The sequence below is a fragment of the Cyprinus carpio genome, chromosome B1 (assembly GCF_018340385.1).
Source record: "Cyprinus carpio isolate SPL01 chromosome B1, ASM1834038v1, whole genome shotgun sequence".
Classification (NCBI taxonomy): Eukaryota; Metazoa; Chordata; class Actinopteri; order Cypriniformes; family Cyprinidae; genus Cyprinus; species Cyprinus carpio.
The window spans coordinates 33,975,164-33,994,083 of NC_056597.1; the positions used below are offsets into that span (position 1 = coordinate 33,975,164).

The 18,920-nt window shown below is 38.2% G+C and overlaps 1 protein-coding gene across 2 annotated transcripts; it reads left to right on the forward strand.

The window, feature by feature from the left end:
* The first annotated feature begins 6,460 nt into the window (after nucleotides 1–6,460).
* On the forward strand, nucleotides 6,461–18,820 carry LOC109075271 (polymeric immunoglobulin receptor-like). 2 transcript variants are annotated; one of them, XM_042717224.1, is made up of 7 exons: nucleotides 6,461–6,547; nucleotides 6,642–6,971; nucleotides 16,996–17,313; nucleotides 17,669–17,821; nucleotides 17,942–18,037; nucleotides 18,174–18,247; nucleotides 18,350–18,820. In XM_042717224.1, exons 1-7 carry the CDS (start codon nucleotides 6,493–6,495, stop codon nucleotides 18,590–18,592), a joined length of 1,269 nt encoding a protein of 422 aa, XP_042573158.1. In that variant the 5' UTR covers nucleotides 6,461–6,492; the 3' UTR covers nucleotides 18,593–18,820. The 2 variants fall into 2 exon arrangements, with proteins under 2 accessions (XP_042573158.1, XP_042573157.1); XM_042717223.1 differs by lacking the exons at nucleotides 6,461–6,547; nucleotides 6,642–6,971 and adding exons at nucleotides 15,882–15,993; nucleotides 16,088–16,420.
* The last annotated feature ends 100 nt before the right edge of the window (nucleotides 18,821–18,920 follow it).

Here is an 18,920-nt window from a genome sequence, read left to right on the forward strand (position 1 = left end):
CTCCACTGTCACATGTGTATGAAAATCTACACAGTAAGATCAAATTGTCCAAATGTCAGTTTAATGGCTCTTTAAAGAGTACAGAATTAAAATTATTTTAAATAAATTAGTTTTGAAACTTCATTTCATTCATTGAAGATCTTAGCTTGGATTGATAAAAAAAAAAAGACTGTTTAGGGGAAAAAAATACCTGCGTTTTTGTTTCCTTTTTTGACGCATATTTACCAGAACAGCTGAATGAATGAATGAATATGCATTTTGGTTTTATGTTAAAGTAACTGAAAAAGGCTCATCCTCTCATTATGGGCTGTAATGTCATTATTAGATCATACAGACACCAAGTGGTCACATGCAGGTTACACACAGTCCAATATGAATGATGCCTGCTGTCTCTCGGCTATGACTACATTGTAGTCCTTCTCATTAGAGAGCCGTTCAATCATGTTTATCCTGTGTGCTAAGCAGCACATATTCTGTTCTAAGATCAAGATTGCATTTATTAAATGAAGATTTAGAAAACAAAGGGAGCTCCTGCTGCAAACACCATGTATTTCATAGAGAGAGAGAGAGCGAGAGAGAGACAGACAGACAGACAGACAGGAGAAAATTAGGAGAAAATCTCTTGAAAACAAGAAAAGTTTGTGGAGCCTAAACAAAAGGACACTGGAGTGGACCCTACAACAAGCCTTCAGAAGGGAACAAACACAAAAAAAATACTGAAAAAGAGCCACTTACAAACTTTCCATCGTAGGAAAGGATTATTCCATCGTAAAAAGGATTTAATTACAATAACCTTTTTGAAATAACCTTTCCATCTACACACATCAAGGACCAAAACATTGCAAAAGGACAAACCAAAACAACAGGCCCCCAACTTTCCATTTGATGGAGGTAAGACAACAAGAGCTCTAATTCAACTAAAATAAGTTTTATAAGCAATTTGTCAGGATTAATTATTTTTATAAACTCTTTTAAAAACTTTGCAAACAAACTTGACCAAAAGTTCCCTGGCATACTACAGCTGTAGAACGGTATAGCAACTTAAAATAACAAAAGAGGGCCATTGTAATTCACACCTTCTGATTGGTTTAACTGAGCCATCATTATCAATACCAAAGACCTGTAAACAGCCTCACCACGGAAACACCAGCAATGAGGACTGGAGCTCACACCTTTTCTTACCCCCAGACACCAAGTCTGAGAAGAGCAGACAGCAACACAAGCTCAAAACACAGAAGGAAAACCCAGAGACACTGTTTAAAAATACTTTAAACAGTAGGGGCAAACCATCACCATAAAAACCTACTCTTCTACACAGAACACCCGACTGCATGGCACACAGCCTCCTGCACACTGCTCCAGTATCACACCAAACATGGAATCTGTAAAGGCAGACAACTGCGCATTTATGAAGACTCAGAAAAAGACCCAGAGAACAGACACCTGACAATAAACTTCTATCAAAATGGATAATGGTACAGGGAAACAATGCTGCCCTCACAAACTTCGAGCAGACCTGCCACTGCTTAAAAGATATGATGGAAAGAGATAAAGCAAACCCCTGCAAGCAAATCCATACAGACACACCAGAAGACACTGATCAAAATGAGTCCTCAACCCATAACAACACAGAGAACAGGACCACTCCAGAAACCACAGAGAACATCAGTCTCCCCCCCAAACACAGGACTACACAACACAGTTGTTCAGGTACAGCACAGCTTAGCACTGCTAGAAGTGGAAATAGTGGGACTGAGTGAGCAAGTCCACACCCTGACCACTAAAGAACTGAACAACTCAGAGAACAGCTGGACCAGATAAGAAACCAGCTGAAAATACTTCAAAAGAACTTAAGAGGGAAATGGACACTCTGTACCAGGACAGGGAAACACTCAAAAAGACCTCAAAGAACTTCAACAGATCATGGGGAAGGAACTTTCAGAAATGAAAGATTACACTGGGAGGGAGCTTCAAAGTTGAGCTACAACAAAGTGACAAACAGATGGAGACCTTAACAACACAGATGAGGTGTATCTTTACCCCTGCAAATGCCCCCAAAGTCCCCCTCCCTCCCCCACACCTACAAATCCAAAGTCCAGCAGCACATCTCCGGCACCCATCAAACATCACATCCCAGCAACAGCCAAAGGGAAGCAGAAACACCTGCAGCCCCCAGAAACCCAGAGACCCCTCAGAAAAACACTACAGCTACAACCCCAGCTGAGAAACAGCCAGTGAAAACAGAGGCTGACATTGACATTCTCATGGACTCCAATGGGAAGTTCCTACAAGGAGAAAGACTGTTTCCAGGCTGTAAAACAACAAAACTCTGGTGCCCAAAACAGGTGATGCCCTCAGAATACTTTCTGACTCCAGCTTTGGCACACCATCACATATCATCATACACACAGGCACCAATGACCTGAGAAGGGAACAGGAGAGAGGGGCAGCTGATCTGCAGAGTTGCAGAGAAGGCTACAGAGACCTACCCCAACACAAAGATCACCATCTCTACCCTCCTACCCCGCAGAGACATCTACCCAGACACCATTCAGAGAGTCAACGCTGACATCTCCAAAGGATGTGCACCTGGCTCATCACCCCTCCATCACAATCAGAGACCTGTACAACCATGTAAACATTAAGAAGGACAAAGTCAATGTGTTTGCAAAAACACTGAAAGACACAGAGTGGGGCAGACAAACCACCTGAAAACAACACAGCTGCCAACCTACAGAACACAAATCCAGACACCCAGCAGAAACCTACAGTCCCATCACAGAGAAAGACCATCACTGTCTGCACAATACCAGGGACCCCCACGCCATGCTAAGATCCACATCAGAACACCCCATGCACCAGCACCACACCACCACAGACCTACTCCAGTCCATCAGCAGAAACCCCAGTCTGCACCAGATCACCATCCAACAAACCCCCGACCACAAAAACATCACTCCAGACAGAGGAGCAACACTAGGAAGAGCCCACCAGCAGCAGCAGCAACCAGCCTTCCACCCGCTCACGCAAGAACATGACTACAGCCAGACTTCACCAGCACAAAAGGGAGCAAATACATCAACAACAAACTGACTGTTATTAATAACACATTCTCTCATATCCACAGAAATAACCATGATCATATAGTAAATAAGAATGGGAAAGACCTCCTGCAGCTCTGTCGAAGCCTGGGTCTGTATATCATCAATGGTAGGTTACGAGGAGACACTTTATGGGGATTCACATTTTGCTCACCTCTGGGGAATAGCACAGTTGACTATATGATAACAGACACAGATCCTTCATCTCTCAGATCATTCACTGTTATAGAACTAACCCCTCTGTCTGATCACAGTCAAATCACTGTGTATCTCAAAAAGACAAAAATCACATTAACACAAAGCCCAGTAAACTGTACAACATCAGAAAACCATAGAGATGGTCTGAAAACAGCGCTGAAGAATACCAGAAAGCACTTAGCAGCCAAAAAAATACAAGCACTGATAGATAACTTTGTAAATAAGACCTATGCTCACACTAATGAAGGTGTCAATCTTGTGGTCAAAGATTTAAATTACATATTTGAAAAATCAGCAAAACTATCCAAATTGAAAACAAAAAAAATGGAAAAAATCAAATCCCCAAAAATGACAAAAATTGGTTTAATCAGGACTGCCAAACTATTCGTGAAAAACTGAGAACACTGTCAAATCAGAAACACAGAGATCCAAATAATGCAGAGATCTGTCTTCTTTACTGTGAAACACTAAAACAATACAAACATGCACTCAGAACCAAAAAAGCACAATACACCCAAAAACAACTCACAATAATTGAGAAGTCAGTAAACAAACCAATTTTGGAATAATTGGAACAACCTGAAAAAAAAACTGATCATGAAGAATTGGCAATCCAAAATGGAGAAATATAGGAAAGACATTTCCAAACAGTGTTTAATAAAGTACAAACAGACACAAACTATAAACAAAACCAAACAATCAGCCACTTGGGAAAACTAGAATTAGCAAGCAAAGATAACCAAAACCCATTAGATTTCCCAATAAAAGATAAAGAAGTTGAAAAAAATCAAAAACCTCCAACTCAAAAAAGCATCTGGACCTGATGGGATATTATGATAAAACACACAAACAGTAAATTTCAATTGGCCATTCTAAAACCATTCATTGTGATTCTGAGTGTAGGTTACTTCCCTGAAATCTGGAATCAAGGCTTGATCACACCAATCTTTAAAAAATGGAGATAAATTTGATCCTAACAACTACAGAGGCATCTGTGTGAGCAGGAACATGGGAAAGTTATTCTGTAGCATAATAAATGCTTGACTATTAGACTTCATCACCACACACAATGTACTGAGCAGAAGTCAAACTGGATTTTTACCAAATTACCATACATCTGACCACATCTATACATTATATACTCTAATTGAAAAACAGGTTAACCAAGAAAATATATACATGGTTTATTGACTTTAAAAAAGCTGTTGACTTAATTTGGCACCAAGGACTATTTTACAAACTTATTGAATGCGCAATAGGAGGTAAAACCTATGACCTTATCAAATCAATGTACACTGAAAGTAAATGTGGCGTAAAAATCTGCACCAAACATACGAGGTATCTTTCCCAGGAGCGTGGCATGAGTCAGGGCTACTGCTTAAGCCCAATATTATTTAACATTTACATCAATGAACTGGAGAGCAGTCTTGAGCGATCTGCAGCCCCTGGTCTCACCCTACACAACTCACAGATTAAATGCCTGCTGTATGCAGGCAATCTGGAAACCCTTTAAACCACACAACATGGTTTACAGCAGAACCTGGACCTGCTAGAACAATACTCCCAGACCTGGGCCCTGACAGTCAACCTGAAGAAAACCAAAATCATGATCTTTGAGAAAAGATCCAGATCCCAGGGAACACAACACACATGGACATTAGGCACTAACCCGATAACACACACACCACACTACAACTACCTGGGTTTGAAAATCACATCCACAGGAAACTTTAACCATGCTGTGAATGAACTGAGAGATAAAGCACGCAAGGCCTTCTATGCCATAAAACGGCAATGTCCTATAGAAATCCCTATTACAATTTGGTTGAAAATATTTGAATCAGTAATTGAGCCCATTGCCCTCTGTGGCAGTGAGGTGTGGGGTCCACTGACAAATCCAAATCAAGATTTCACCAAATGGGAAAAACATCCAATTGAGTCCCTTCATGCAGAACTCTGTAAAAATATATTACCAGTGCACCGGCACACAACAAATAACGCATGCAGGGCATAATTAGGCAAATATCCTCTAATCATAAAAATACAAAAAAGGGCAATTAAATTCTGGAAACATCTTAAACTCAGTGACCCCCAATCATATCATTATAAAGCCCTGCAACACCAAGAGATGAGCAAAGACAGCAGTCCCCTCCCTCAGCTGATCCAGAGCTTCAGTACTGATGCTTCACTAACATTTACTGATGCTCTGAGAATCAATCAGATTACTGCACAAATCAAACAGAATTACAAACCCAAACACAACAACAGAGTAAAATGCAATGCTATTTGGCTCTAAAGAGAGAGTACACTATGGCAGAGTATCTGTACACAGTGTCAGATAAGAAACTGAGAAGCACGCTGACCAGATACAGACTCAGCGGACACAAGCTGATGATAGAGACGGACAGAGATTGTGTTCACACTGTGATCTGAATCAGATGGAAACAGAACTGCACTTCCTAACAGAATGCTCGTAATACACAGACATACGGACAGTGTTCTATGATAAAATACAGCAGATCCATCAGACATTTAAAACTCTTTCAAACCAGGAGAAACTGTCGTATCTGTTAGAACACAAGAGCTGTTGTGTGTTTGCTGCTCAATATGTGTCTGCCTGCCATGATATAAGAGAAAACACTCAACCTGCCCTGATCTGATGTTTCCAGCACATGTAGATTATGTTATGCCATATTACTCTATTATATTACTTTGATGTATATTTTGCCTCTGTAACTCTAATTCTATATCTTATTTCTAACTTATACACTTACACTAATTCATTTTGCACTACATGTTTAATACTTTTTATATATTTTTATTATTACTATTATTCTTTTTCTTTCTGTTAATACATGTGCACTATTTGTAAGCAGCCCAGCTGCAGCTGCTTCGGCAATACAAATGTAGTTTTTGTCATACCAATAAAGCTCACCTAAATTGAAAGTGAATTGAAATTGAGAGAGAGAGAGAGAGAGAGAGACAGACAGACAGACAGACAGACAGAGAGAGAGAGAGAGAGAGAGAGAGAGAGACAGACAGACAGACGGTGAGAGAGAGAGACAGACAAACAGACGGTGAGAGAGAGAGAGAGAGAGAGAGAGAGAGAGACACAGAGAAGGGGAGAGAGAGAGAGAGAGAGAGAGAGAGAGAGAGCTTGAGACCAGCAGCTCCACACAGATCAAGCAGAACGATGCAGATCTGTGATAATAAACTCCTCATATTTCAGCTGCTGCTCCTCATGTCAGGTGAGAGTTATTCTGTGTCTATCTAACAGTCTGTCTGTTCTCAATCAGGTCCATGTTTGCACTGAGCTGTTTCTCTCTCTTCATGTTCTCATAGTCTTGGCATGTGAGACGAGTGAGATCTTGACTTTCACTGCACATGAAGGAGGGAAAGTTGAGATACGGTGTCCATATGAGCCTAAATATGAAGAACATAAGAAGTATCTCTGCAGAGGAGAATGTCCAATAGTGATTAAAGACAAGCCTGTTGAATCTGAATCAGCAGCAAAAGACGAGAGATTCTCTCTGACTGACAATAAAACAGCCCACATCTTCACCGTCACAACTGATCTGAGAACAGAGGATCAAGGCCAGTACTGGTGTGGTGTAAATACGGGATTGTTTAATCATGATTATAACAGAGAGATTTACCTGGAAATTAAACATGGTAAGTCAGAATATATTGTATGTGTGCATAAATACAGTATATGGTGTAAAACATAATACAACTAATATATACACAAAAGAAATATAATTTTTGTTTATTCTGTTTGCATGTGTGTCAGTATTGTATGTGCTCAAAGATGTAGAGAGGCGAGATAACAGAAACCACAGTATCCTCTGCAGATGGTGATGAGCGAGTGTTCACACCACACACAACAAAAATACTGACCCACATCACTTCCTGCCACATGTAGCCTATAAAGAAATGTCAGAGTTAAATCCAGCTACATGTAAGTGAGTCACTTTATCTGTCGACATTTAGCATTTGAAAAGTACAGGTAGTAAAAGTTTTATGTTTTATTTAAAGCAGAATCTCGTTGTTAAATCAGGTAAATGACAATTTGTTTTAACAAACACTGCTGGTCACACATAGACCACTATATTTCCACCACACCCCAGACATCACTTATGCCTCTATAAAAAAATACAAAACAATTTAATTTCAGATAAGAAATATAAATCAAATGAGCTTGTGCCACTGTAAAATAAAACTGCATATATTTATTTCTATTGAAATATACAAAAGCATTGGTTTTAAGGTCTGAAGTATTTTTTATTCCAACAATATCTGCAAAAACAGAGAGGATGTCACCTAAACCAACAACAACAATGGCTTGATATCACACCAGCCAACCAGCGACAGCAGATACTGCATCTGACAAAACCATCACATCATCATCATCATCTTCATCATCATCACCATCACCTGCAGTGTTAATGTTTTTCTCATCGACTGCTAATGCAGTGTCACCAAAACCACAACCAGGTGTGATACGTTCTGTTGCTCAAAGTGTCTGATTACATGTGCAGAGACATCTGTTTCTCAAATTTCATTAAAAATAGGACATTTAGAGACATTTATTAGATGTTTTTGTCAATTTTTCAAGATTTCACCTCAATCGTTATACTGTCAGTTATGGGCATATTGATGGTGTTTGGATTCCTATTGTTAATTTACTACAGATTCAGACGAAAGAAAGAAGGTAACACGGTCTTTCACTCTCTCAGACACACACATCATATAACATATTGAAGGATAGACTATCAGTTTTCATTTGCCACACTATGGCATTTTCATAACTGGACATCTTGTCAAATTAAAGGCCTATAATACATTTAATCTCAATCTGGTATCACAAAACAGCAGTGCGGCTGAAAGGAGATGTTCTTGTCTTGGCTGAAAATCTGTCCACTAAAGAAGTGAGTTTCATCATGTGTCCGTTTGAGGTAGATCTCAATCTCTAGCGCTCTCTCTAATCAATTATTTGTGGATTCTTATCATCTTTACCACTGCTGACTAGGGGTCGACCGATTATCGGCGTGGCCGATTATCGGCGCCGATATTAAGCATTTTTATTGTTATCGGCATCGGCCATTTTCAAAACCGATTTGCCGATAAAACCATTTTATTTTGAAATGCGCGATCTGGCACTGAAACAGCCACCTCAGTCAGAGTGCACCGCTCTGTGGCCTAGACTAAGCCCCGCCCATCGTCCGTCTGATTTGTTGGGAGTCACGAGCCTGGCCAATCAATGCGGCTGGAAAATGTTCCGCTCTCACACCGAAAGCACAGTCAGGAGCTGCTTGCTTCAGTGATCATCATCACACATCAATAAGTTATCTCTCGAAGGTAAGAATGCAGTAAACGTTCCTGAAGTTGCAATAAATCACTACATTGAAGTTGCAAAACACCTAAATATAATCGATTTATGATGACAAGCCCCGTTCAGTTATTATACTGTGAATTCCCGGTCAATGTCCGTCATTGCAGTGATATGCTTTAACGGATCATCACATCAGTGCTGAGATAGTGAAACTAAAACCTACTTCTCTCACCATTCGGACAACTTAACGTTATATTGTGAATAGATTATCAACACGAATGAATTCACTCACGTCTGCTGCGGTTTTTTTTTTTTTTTTTTTTTTTGTTGTTCACATAGCTTCACTGAACAGCGTCCATTCCGTTAGGGCTCTTAGTCAAAAAAATCGAGCATATTTGGAGAAATATGCTTTATTCTAACATGTTTGCAAAATAATTTATCATACAGATTCAGAATTACCATTATGCAATTTTGAAGAGCTGAAAGGGCATCAAGCGCGAGCTCTGACGCCCTGACGCGACGCGAGCTCCCTATTCCTGATTTAGTTATCTCCGCGGCCGCGCTCTCTCATTTGACTAAATAACCCTATGCTAATAACGTAAATTGTCAATAATCTCACATTGCACATTTCTGGATGACGCTGTCCTGTATACTTCCTAGTTTGTATCGCCGTGATAAACAGTCAAACAAACATTTTACACATCAAAAATAAAAAAAAAACACTATTACAATATGGGTTGTGTGTGATTTTAATGCAATTCTGGGTTGCAAATAAAAGGCTAAATATAACACACACACACACACACACACACACATATATATATATATATATAGAGAGAGAGAGAGAGAGAGAGAGAGAGAGAGAGATTACATTTATTTTCCATTATTTGTTGCTGTTTAAATTTGCTTTAAGTTTTACTTTGTTTATAGGATGCTGCTGATGGATGCAAGTTTTACTTAGTTTACAGAATGCTGCTGATGGATGCTCCCAGCACTTTTTATGTTTGTTGTTATTATTAATATTAATGTTGTTATTATGAACAGTTCTCAGAATTAAAGATGTGTTAAAATAATTTAAAGAGAGTCTTTGTCAGAGGCCTTTTTATTCTTAATTTTGACATTAATTTTCATTTTTACACTAGACACATATCGGTTCAAAATATCGGTTATCGGTCTCCTTGATCTGTAATAATCGGTATCGGCATCGGCCCTGAAAAATGCATATCGGTCGATCCCTACTGCTGACCATATTGTTGCTTATCTCAAGTGTGTTTTTACTCTGGTGATTGTCTTTCTTCTCTTATTTCAGGCCACTCATATTGTCTGTAATTATGAAGAGATTGTTTGCACAGATAACCATGGCTACAGTTTGGGCCTTCCTCTATTTGATGAACATGACTCTTATAATACTCTTGACTATTCCACCGTCATATTTCAAAGTATGGGCTGTGAAAGTAAAGACTGTGAAGGTTCGTGGACACCAGGTTGATTAACAGTTGAACTGTTTGCCTATATATCTGAATCTGATGGACTTTTAGGACTTCGAGTCTTGTAGAACAATGAACCAAACCAAGTACATTGAGAAGAAATCAATAAGTGAAGAAAGCAAATACCTACTGTCAGGTTATCAGTTCCGTAAATAACTCAATTGTTTGTGAATGTAACCATAGTGATTGGAGAAATGAACTTTTTTGAGATTTTGAATCAGTTGAAGTAATTGCTATGCAAAATGATTCAATGTTTTGAAGTGATGCCTGCTGATCAAAATGGTGTAAATGCAATGAAAACTGACATAAAAAACACCTTTAAAACCAAGTGAAATCTATTAAATGTAATTAACAAATCATGTAATACTGTTAAATGTGAGATTAATAATATGTGCACTTTTATTGGTTTGCTGGGGCTTGGCTAAACAGACAGTCAGAGACTATTAACTGCTAATCTTACTTTTCATTATACAAATGTGCCATTCAAATGTATATGCATGTATAAAATTGATATAAGATCAGATAAAAACCACAAACACTGCTTCATGGATTCACAGACATCATCGACTCTTAGCGCTGAACATTTAAAATTTCCAAACATTTCGATGACTGCTGTGTGAAAGTATGCCATTGTTTTTAGAAAGATATATGCCAATTATCGCCTCATCTACAGCCATTGGAGATTGGACCCTGATGACTGCTGTTTGAGGCAATACTGAGTTGATGTTCATCCACGTTTCTTTTGCACAGAGTTTGGTCTTTTAATCTCATTTTTTCCATAAATGAAAATGATGGTTTTAAAATAGACTCACCCCTACACTCATGATGCCACAGAAGAACCTTTTTGTCTTAATGGTTCCATAAAGAACCTTTCTGTTTCACAAAAGCTTCTTTGTGGCGAAAGAAGGTTCTTCAATTTATAAAGAGTTGAGAAAGAGATGGATCTTTAAATAATTGTTATAAATTCCAATAATTATGTAAATGACTGAATGGTTCTTTGTGGAACCAAAAATGGTTCTTCTAAGGCATCGCTTGGAGAACCTTTTGAAGCACCTATATTTTTGAGTGCACACCCTATACAAGCATGTTTGTAGGCCTATAAGTAAAGGTACATGCATATGTACACTATGGAATAACATTGTCTTGCTTTTTCCAATAAATTCCACGTGAAGAGATGACATGCAAATTTAATTAAACAATAATCATAAAGGTAACTTTTAATGCAGAAGTCATATTTGCATGATCAATTAAATGAATAAATAAATAACTATGCACTTTAGTAGTATACAATGTCAAAGTAATAACTGGATCATACTGACACCAAGTGGTCACACATGCAGGTTACACACTGTACAGAGGATCTGAATCTGAGTATATGAGCGGAGTGGAGCGTCAACACTTCCCCCTCCGCGCTCCAATTATATGTAAATGTATAATTTAATTTATTAAGATAGCAATAGAGGGAGCTCCTGCTGCAGACACTGTATTTCATAGGAGGAGCAAATGAGAGAGAGAGAGAGAGAGAGAGAGAGAGAGAGAGAGAGAGAGACTTTACATAGATTTAAAAAGTAATTTAAAACACAAACATACAATAATAAATAGCACAGAAAACAAGGCAAGACAATAGCACAATTAAATATAAATTTGCAAATCACCATCAAAATCAGATTCACATATGCACTGGTTTACTCCCCAAATGTGATTGAAAGTCTCCAGGTATTTAACCAAGTTATAGTATGCATATTCCACCTTTAATCTAGTTTTAATTAACCCTTTTAAAATTAACATTGCATCAGTTGACCCAACATTATTTATTTTGCTTTTACGTGAAATCCATATTCCAATTTTTGCTTGCCCAAACAAAAAATTAAGCAAAACATGGATCTGCTTTCTGTTTCTGCTATACTTTGGTCCATAGATAAATAACGTGGGTGGAAACACTTATCCCAAAACTGTACACCATTCTTCTAATTGAGAAAATAAAGGCACAAGCCTCCCACATTGAAGAAATAAATGAAAAACAGTTTCAGTCATCCCACAAAAAAAGACATCCCTCCTGAACCTGAACCTCAGAAACAAAGTTGATGCTTTTGTCCAATGGTTACCGGACCAAAAAAAGTCTGTTAAGCGTTTTTGGATTTTTGCAACCAAATCTTCAGGAGGTTCCAGAATGTTCATTTTGTGCTATAGCCTTGAGGCTACAAGGTTGTTGCAGACCAGGGCTCTTCCCCTATAAGATAACTGGGGTAGCAGCCAAGACAACCGAGCACACACCTTCTCCACCAGGCCCTCCCAATTATGTCTCTTATAATCCTCCCTTCCTAAAAACACCCCCAAATATTTTAACCCAGATTTTCCCCATTTTAAATTACCTGGGAGAGCTGGAGTGTTGTGGTCTAAACCACACCACATTGCATCACTTTTTTGCCCAGTTTACTTTTGCAGATGAGGCTTTACCATAAATTAATAAAATATCTTTTAAAACCTGAACATCTTTAACATTCCTTAAAACAACAGTAATGTCATCAGCATAAGCTGAAACTTTTACATAATCATTAAAAATAGCACCTTGTACCTTCAAACCCATTAAACTACATATAAGATTACATATAACAAATCCTAAAACCTGACCATAAAGCTGACAAAAAAGAGGGGGTCCTTGTCTGATACCCCTCTGTACCTTAACAGGGACACTTAGGCCTCCTGCTATCTTTACCATACATGTTGCATTATTGTACAACAATTTTATAATTTTTCTAAATTTCTCTCCAAACCCAAAAGCTTCTAATACTTTAAAAAGATATTGATGATCAACATGATCAAAAGCTTTCTCCTGATTGAGGGACAGTATTCCTACATCAATATTATTACACATTGCATAATCAATAACATCACGTACTAGATACAAGTTGTCAGCAATATACAGTAAGATTGATCTTTGTGTATAATTTTGAACAATATTTTGTTCAATCTGTTGGCAAGGCACTTTGATAAAAGTTTATATTCAGAGCAGAGAATTGCCAAAGGTCTCCAGTTCTTTAACAGGGTAAGATCACCTTTTGTTGGAAGCAATGTTAAGACAGCCCGTTGGCAGCTCTTAGGTAGAAAACTAGTACGATTACATTCCTTGAGCACCTCAAATAAATCAGATCCAAATGTTGTCCAGAAATGCTAGTAAAATTCACCAGGAAGTCCATCTATGCCTGGGGTACGACCCGACGAAAGACCCGTTACGGCATCACTTAATTCCACAAAAGTTAATCCAGATTCCAATGCTTGCTTATCTTCTTCATTTAAACAAGGAAGATCTTGTAGGAATCCATTTTGTGTCGGAATATCTATGTCCTCAGGTGAGTATAAATGTGAATAAAAATTCACTGCTAGTCTGCGCATTTCCACAGGTTCAGATGTACATTGTCCATTGTCATTCTTCAGGTTATACATTTGGTTAACTTGCACACTCTTGCGTTCCAGATTGTAAAAAAAAAAAAGAGGTGGGACTGTCCATTTCCTTTATTGATAAGAAGCGGTTTCTCACAAGAGCTCCTTTAACCTTTTCATTTAATATAGAGCTCAATTTTAATTTCTTCTCAGACCACTCATATACATTGGAAGAAAGATCTCCTATCATATTTTTTTCAATGGCAAGGATTTCTCTTTCAAGCCATTCCAGAGACCGTTTCAAACAAAAATTAGAGTGAGATGTATACTGCTGACAAAATTCCCTTATATGAGCTTTACCAACTTCCCACCAAAGAATAACATTATCAAATCTTATTTTCTCTTTTTTCCAGGTCTCCCAAAAATGTTTAAAAGATTCACAGGTTGAAAACTCTTGTCTTGTAACAATTTGACATTAAAATGCCAGTAAACACTTCTGTTTTTCTTAGAATTCAAGTTACAGTCAATAGTGATTAATTTGTGATCAGTGAAGGATGTGGGGACAATAGCTGTATGAATAATTCTACTTTTCATACTATTTGATAAGTACAGTCTATCTAGTCATGCTGCTGAAATCCTCCCATCACTAACTTTTACCCATGTATATTGTTTAACAGAGGGATTATTTTCTCTCCATATATCAGTAAGATTAAAGGTTTTAATAACATTTTCAAGTACTGTTGGTGACTGAAAATGTAGTTCTTCTCCATTTCTATCAAGCAAGGCATTAAGTGTACAGTTCCAGTCCCCAGCTAAGATAGTAAAACCATTACCTTGCTGTTGTCCTAAAAACACTTTCAATTTGTTAAAAAAAAAATATTCTCTCAGCTCCTATATTAGGTGCATATACACTCACAAACGTAAAGACAAGACCATTTAAATCAACCTTAACTGCTAAACATCTTCCTGGTTCAATTTCACTTTTTTTCAAAACTTTGGCTTTTATAGAGGGAGAAAAGAGAATAGCAGTTCCTGCACAGGTTAGTACCATGTGTGAGCACACATTCATTCCTCCACCACAATCGCCAGTCAACAATTGTTTGCATCACTATGAGTTTCTTGTAAGAAAATAACATCTAATTTCTTTAACTTGATGAATTCTATCACAGTATCAGCTTTACTCTTATCCCTCATCCCATTAACATTTAGGGATCCCACGCGTAAGGTTTCCATAAGAAGGAAAAAGATTAGAAAAAGAACAATCAGAAAGAGATGTGTATTAGCCATAGTAATTAGTTATATTTTCCTCTTTTTGGTTTCCCTTTCCCTGTCTTAGACTTTTTTTGAATATCAGTTATATGTTTTTTTTTTTTTTACCTAAAACATTTCTGTTGTGATAGCTCATCATTACTGCAACTTTTCCTTGCCCACATTACAGAAGAGATAAACTTATCCAGATCTGGGAAAAAATCACTCACTTCCGTGCTTCTACCTTTTGTCTCATCCATAATAGTATTAATTTGTGCCACAGTGTACAATCCTTCTGTCTCTACTTTTGACATTTCTGACCCTTCAGACCAATGTCCATCATCTTTAATACTATCATCTGTGTACTGAGATAACCCATCCATATCATCCACCGAGCATTGCTCAGCTATTTGTATTACAGTCTGAGATACAAACTCATTTTCTTTTGCTTCCTCAACATCATAATTTTCATTTATAACAAGCGCAGAACTGCATCCAGCCTGGTCACTACTCTCCACATCCACACCAGCATCGCTTTCACTCACCTCATTGTGCCCGTAGACCTCCTCTAACGGCCTGTTGTTTGGTTTCTTGTTTATCCTGTGCTGCTGCTGTATTATCCTCGGTATCATTGTGATGAGCTGATCCATTTTCAGTAGCATTAACAGGCAGCTGCTGCTCAACATCCGCTTTTTTATTAGGACAGGAGAAGCGTTTATGGCCTATATTTCCACAATCAAAGCACTACTTGCATACAGCATATATGATCCATCTCCATGACTTACACGGAACGAGATCTCTAATGTGCGCTCCGATGAAGTCAGAAACATTAACACTTGTCTCCTGAATGACAAAACGTGTTTGAGATAAGTGTTTTTACATCCCAATGGTATGTTTCTGACAGGACTTGCGATTTTACCGTATCGGGTTAATTCTTTAACAATCGCGTCATTCGAGACAAAAGGCGGTACATTGGAAATAGTGACTTTAGTTGCCGGAGCCGTTAAATGAGTAACGGGCACAAACATTTCCTTAATAAGAATAAGAAAAAAATAAGAAAACACTTTCAAAATGCTCAATTTTCACGCACGCTCATTCGCCCCACTACACTCGCACATGCGCGCGCACAGACAGAGAGAGAGAGAGCTCTTCATTAAGAGACCAGCAGCTCCACACAGATCAAGCAGAACGATGCAGATCTGTGATGATAAACTCCTCATATTTCAGCTGCTGCTCCTCATGTCAGGTGAGAGTTATTCTGTGTCTCTCTAACAGTCTGTCTGTTCTCAATCAGGTCCATGTTTGCACTGAGCTGTTTCTCTCTCTTCATGTTTTTATAGTCTTGGCATGTGAGACGAGTGAATTCTTGACTTTGACTGCACATGAAGGAGGGAAAGTTGAGATACGGTGTCCATATGAGCCTAAATATGAAGAACATAAGAAGTATTTCTGCAGAGGAGAATGTCTAATAGTGTTTAAAGACAAGCCTGTTGAATCTGAATCAGCAGCAAAAGATGAGAGATTCTCTCTGACTGACAATAAAACAGCCCACATCTTCACCGTCACCATCACTGATCTGAGAACAGAGGATAAAGGAAAATACTGGTGTGGTGTAAATACGGGATTGTTTAATCATGATTATAAGAGAGAGATTTACCTGGAAATTAAACATGGTAAGTCAGAATATACTGTATAAATACTCTAAAGTAATATGTCAGAGGTTTGTTTGCGTGTGTGAAAGTACTGCATCGTGCTGAAAGATGTAGAGAGGCGAGATAACAGAAACCACAGTATCCTCTGCAGATGGTGATGAGCGAGTGTTCACACCACACACAACAAAAATACTGACCCACATCACTTCCTGCCACATGACAATCATTTTTTTTTTTGAGAAGAAAAAGTTTATTCAAAAACAGAAAGAATAACTACACAACTCATACTCTCAGATTTATTTGTTTTTCAAATATATATGTTTTAGCCTTCAGCCTTATATTCATTAAAATCAGTTACATTTGGCAGCCTTTTAAGTTTGCGGTATCTCTTGACATTTAGTGATTCTAAAGGTCAGGGTCTTTTTTCGTTTCACATTCATGACATTATCAGTGTTTGTAAGCAGAAGGCAGTGAAAACAGTGTCAATGAATGTAAAGCAGAAAGAGCTGACATTAATCCAACTCGTTTCTGATTAAACCACCAAAATTGGCTTTGTACGTACTTTATTATTATTATTTTTTTATGCTCTGATTTAGTGTCCCAAGTGTCTGGTGTGACTGGAGAGCATCTGAATATCACCTGCCATTATGAAAATAAACTGAAGAATGATGTCAAATTCATCTGCAAATCAAGCAGCACGCCCCTCTGTGAGAAATCAGCAACCAAAGTTTCATCAGAGATCAACAGTCATGGCCGCTTCTCTCTGAGAGATAATGAGTCTGCAGGAGTTTTTACTGTGACCATCACTGATCTGACAGAAGAGGATTCTGGGATATACTGGTGTGGAGCCATACAGAGAGGACATGGGCACAAGAACAAGTGGATTTCAGTCACTGATCTGAAAGTTTCTGCAGGTAAGACATCATCAGCCATTTTATATTATGTTTAGTGACACAGAAAACTAAATCATATGTTCTGAGTATAGAAGTAGTGAAAATACTAAACACGTATCACTGGTCACACATAAGCCGCTGAATTTTCACCACACCCTCCACATTAGTCAAGCGTCACTAACAGCTGTGTCGGGGGAAGTACAACGTCACGTGACCTTTTGCCACAGTAGGATCATAGAAATGAAACTCTGTATATTTATTCTGAAAGGCATGCTTAATATATAAAATGTATCTTAAATAGTTTCTGCAGTCATCATATCTGGAAATAACTGCATGGACTGTCATGCATTAAACCCAGTGATTATTTGTGGTTCAGTTACATCAGAGAGGATGTCACCTAAACCAACAACAACAACAGCCTCAGCAGATACTGCATCTGACAGAACCATCATATCTTCATCACCATCAACATCAGTGTTAATGTTTTTCTCATCGACTGCTAATGCAGTGTCCCCAAAACCACAACCAGGTGCGATCAGTTCTGTTGCTCAAAGTGTCTGATTACATGTGCAGAGACATCTGTTTCTCAAGTTTCATTACAAATAGGACCTTTAGAGACATTTATTAATGTTTTTATCTGTTTTTCAAGGTTTTGGACCAATCATCATGGTGGTGGTCATAGGGATACTGACAGGGTTAGGATTCTCATTGTTCATTTATTTAAGATGGAGCCAAAAGGAAAAAGGTAACTGTCTTTCTCACATCAATTTTCTTGATATAGAATCTCAGCATTTTCAGTCTCACAAGCTTGCTTACTGTGTCAAAAGAAAGGTCTTTAATAAATTTGGTCACAAATCCAAAAATCTGGTGTCACTAAACAGGAACGGAGCCCAAAGATGTCGTTCATGGCCCGACTAACAATCTGCCCGGTGGAGATACGGGAGAAACTAAAGAAGTGAGCTTCATCATGTGTCTTTCTGAGTTCAGTCTGGATTGATTAGTGGATTCTAATCATCTTTTCCACTCTTAAACCATTTCTTTTTCTTCTTCCCTTCAGGCCACACATACAGTCTATGATTATGGAGACATCATTAGCACTCTTGATCATCCTGACTATAGTCTGGTCCTTCCAGCATTTGCTAAACATGACGCCTCTGTTTATGCTTTAGCACAATTACCCAGCAGCCCCTCTGACATTCTCTACTCCAGCATCAAATTTACAGCAGCACATCATTCAGACAGGGCTTCTGATGGGCAGGAAACATGCGACTACGCAACTGTTGCAACTGTTAGACCATAAAAGACTGAGGGCACTCATGGAGACCATGGCTAATCCTGAATCACACCAAACTGAGAATGCTTCTCACTTACTTTGTGATTTTAAACATGTGGCCTTAACATTATTTTGGTCAGTATTTGAGACATAAGATTGTTTGACGTTATGCTTGGTTATTACTGATTGTCTTTTATTTATTATTCATACCCACAAGTCCTTTAGAGTGCAGAGAAGCAGTGTTGTGGTTGTGTGTGTGTGTATATATATATATATATATATATATATATATATATATATATATAGATAGATAGATAGATAGATAGATAGATAGATATTGCATAATCATTGAAAT

Excerpts from the sequence above, each read along its gene's own strand:
- LOC109075271 (XM_042717223.1), top strand. The coding sequence starts at position 15,939 with ATGCAGATCTGTGATGATAAACTCCTCATATTTCAGCTGCTGCTCCTC. Across the intron at positions 17,314-17,668 it reads TGATCTGAAAGTTTCTGCAG|TTACATCAGAGAGGATGTCA; the intron begins GTAAGACATCAT and ends TTTGTGGTTCAG. Across the intron at positions 18,248-18,349 it reads ATACGGGAGAAACTAAAGAA|GCCACACATACAGTCTATGA; the intron begins GTGAGCTTCATC and ends TCTTCCCTTCAG.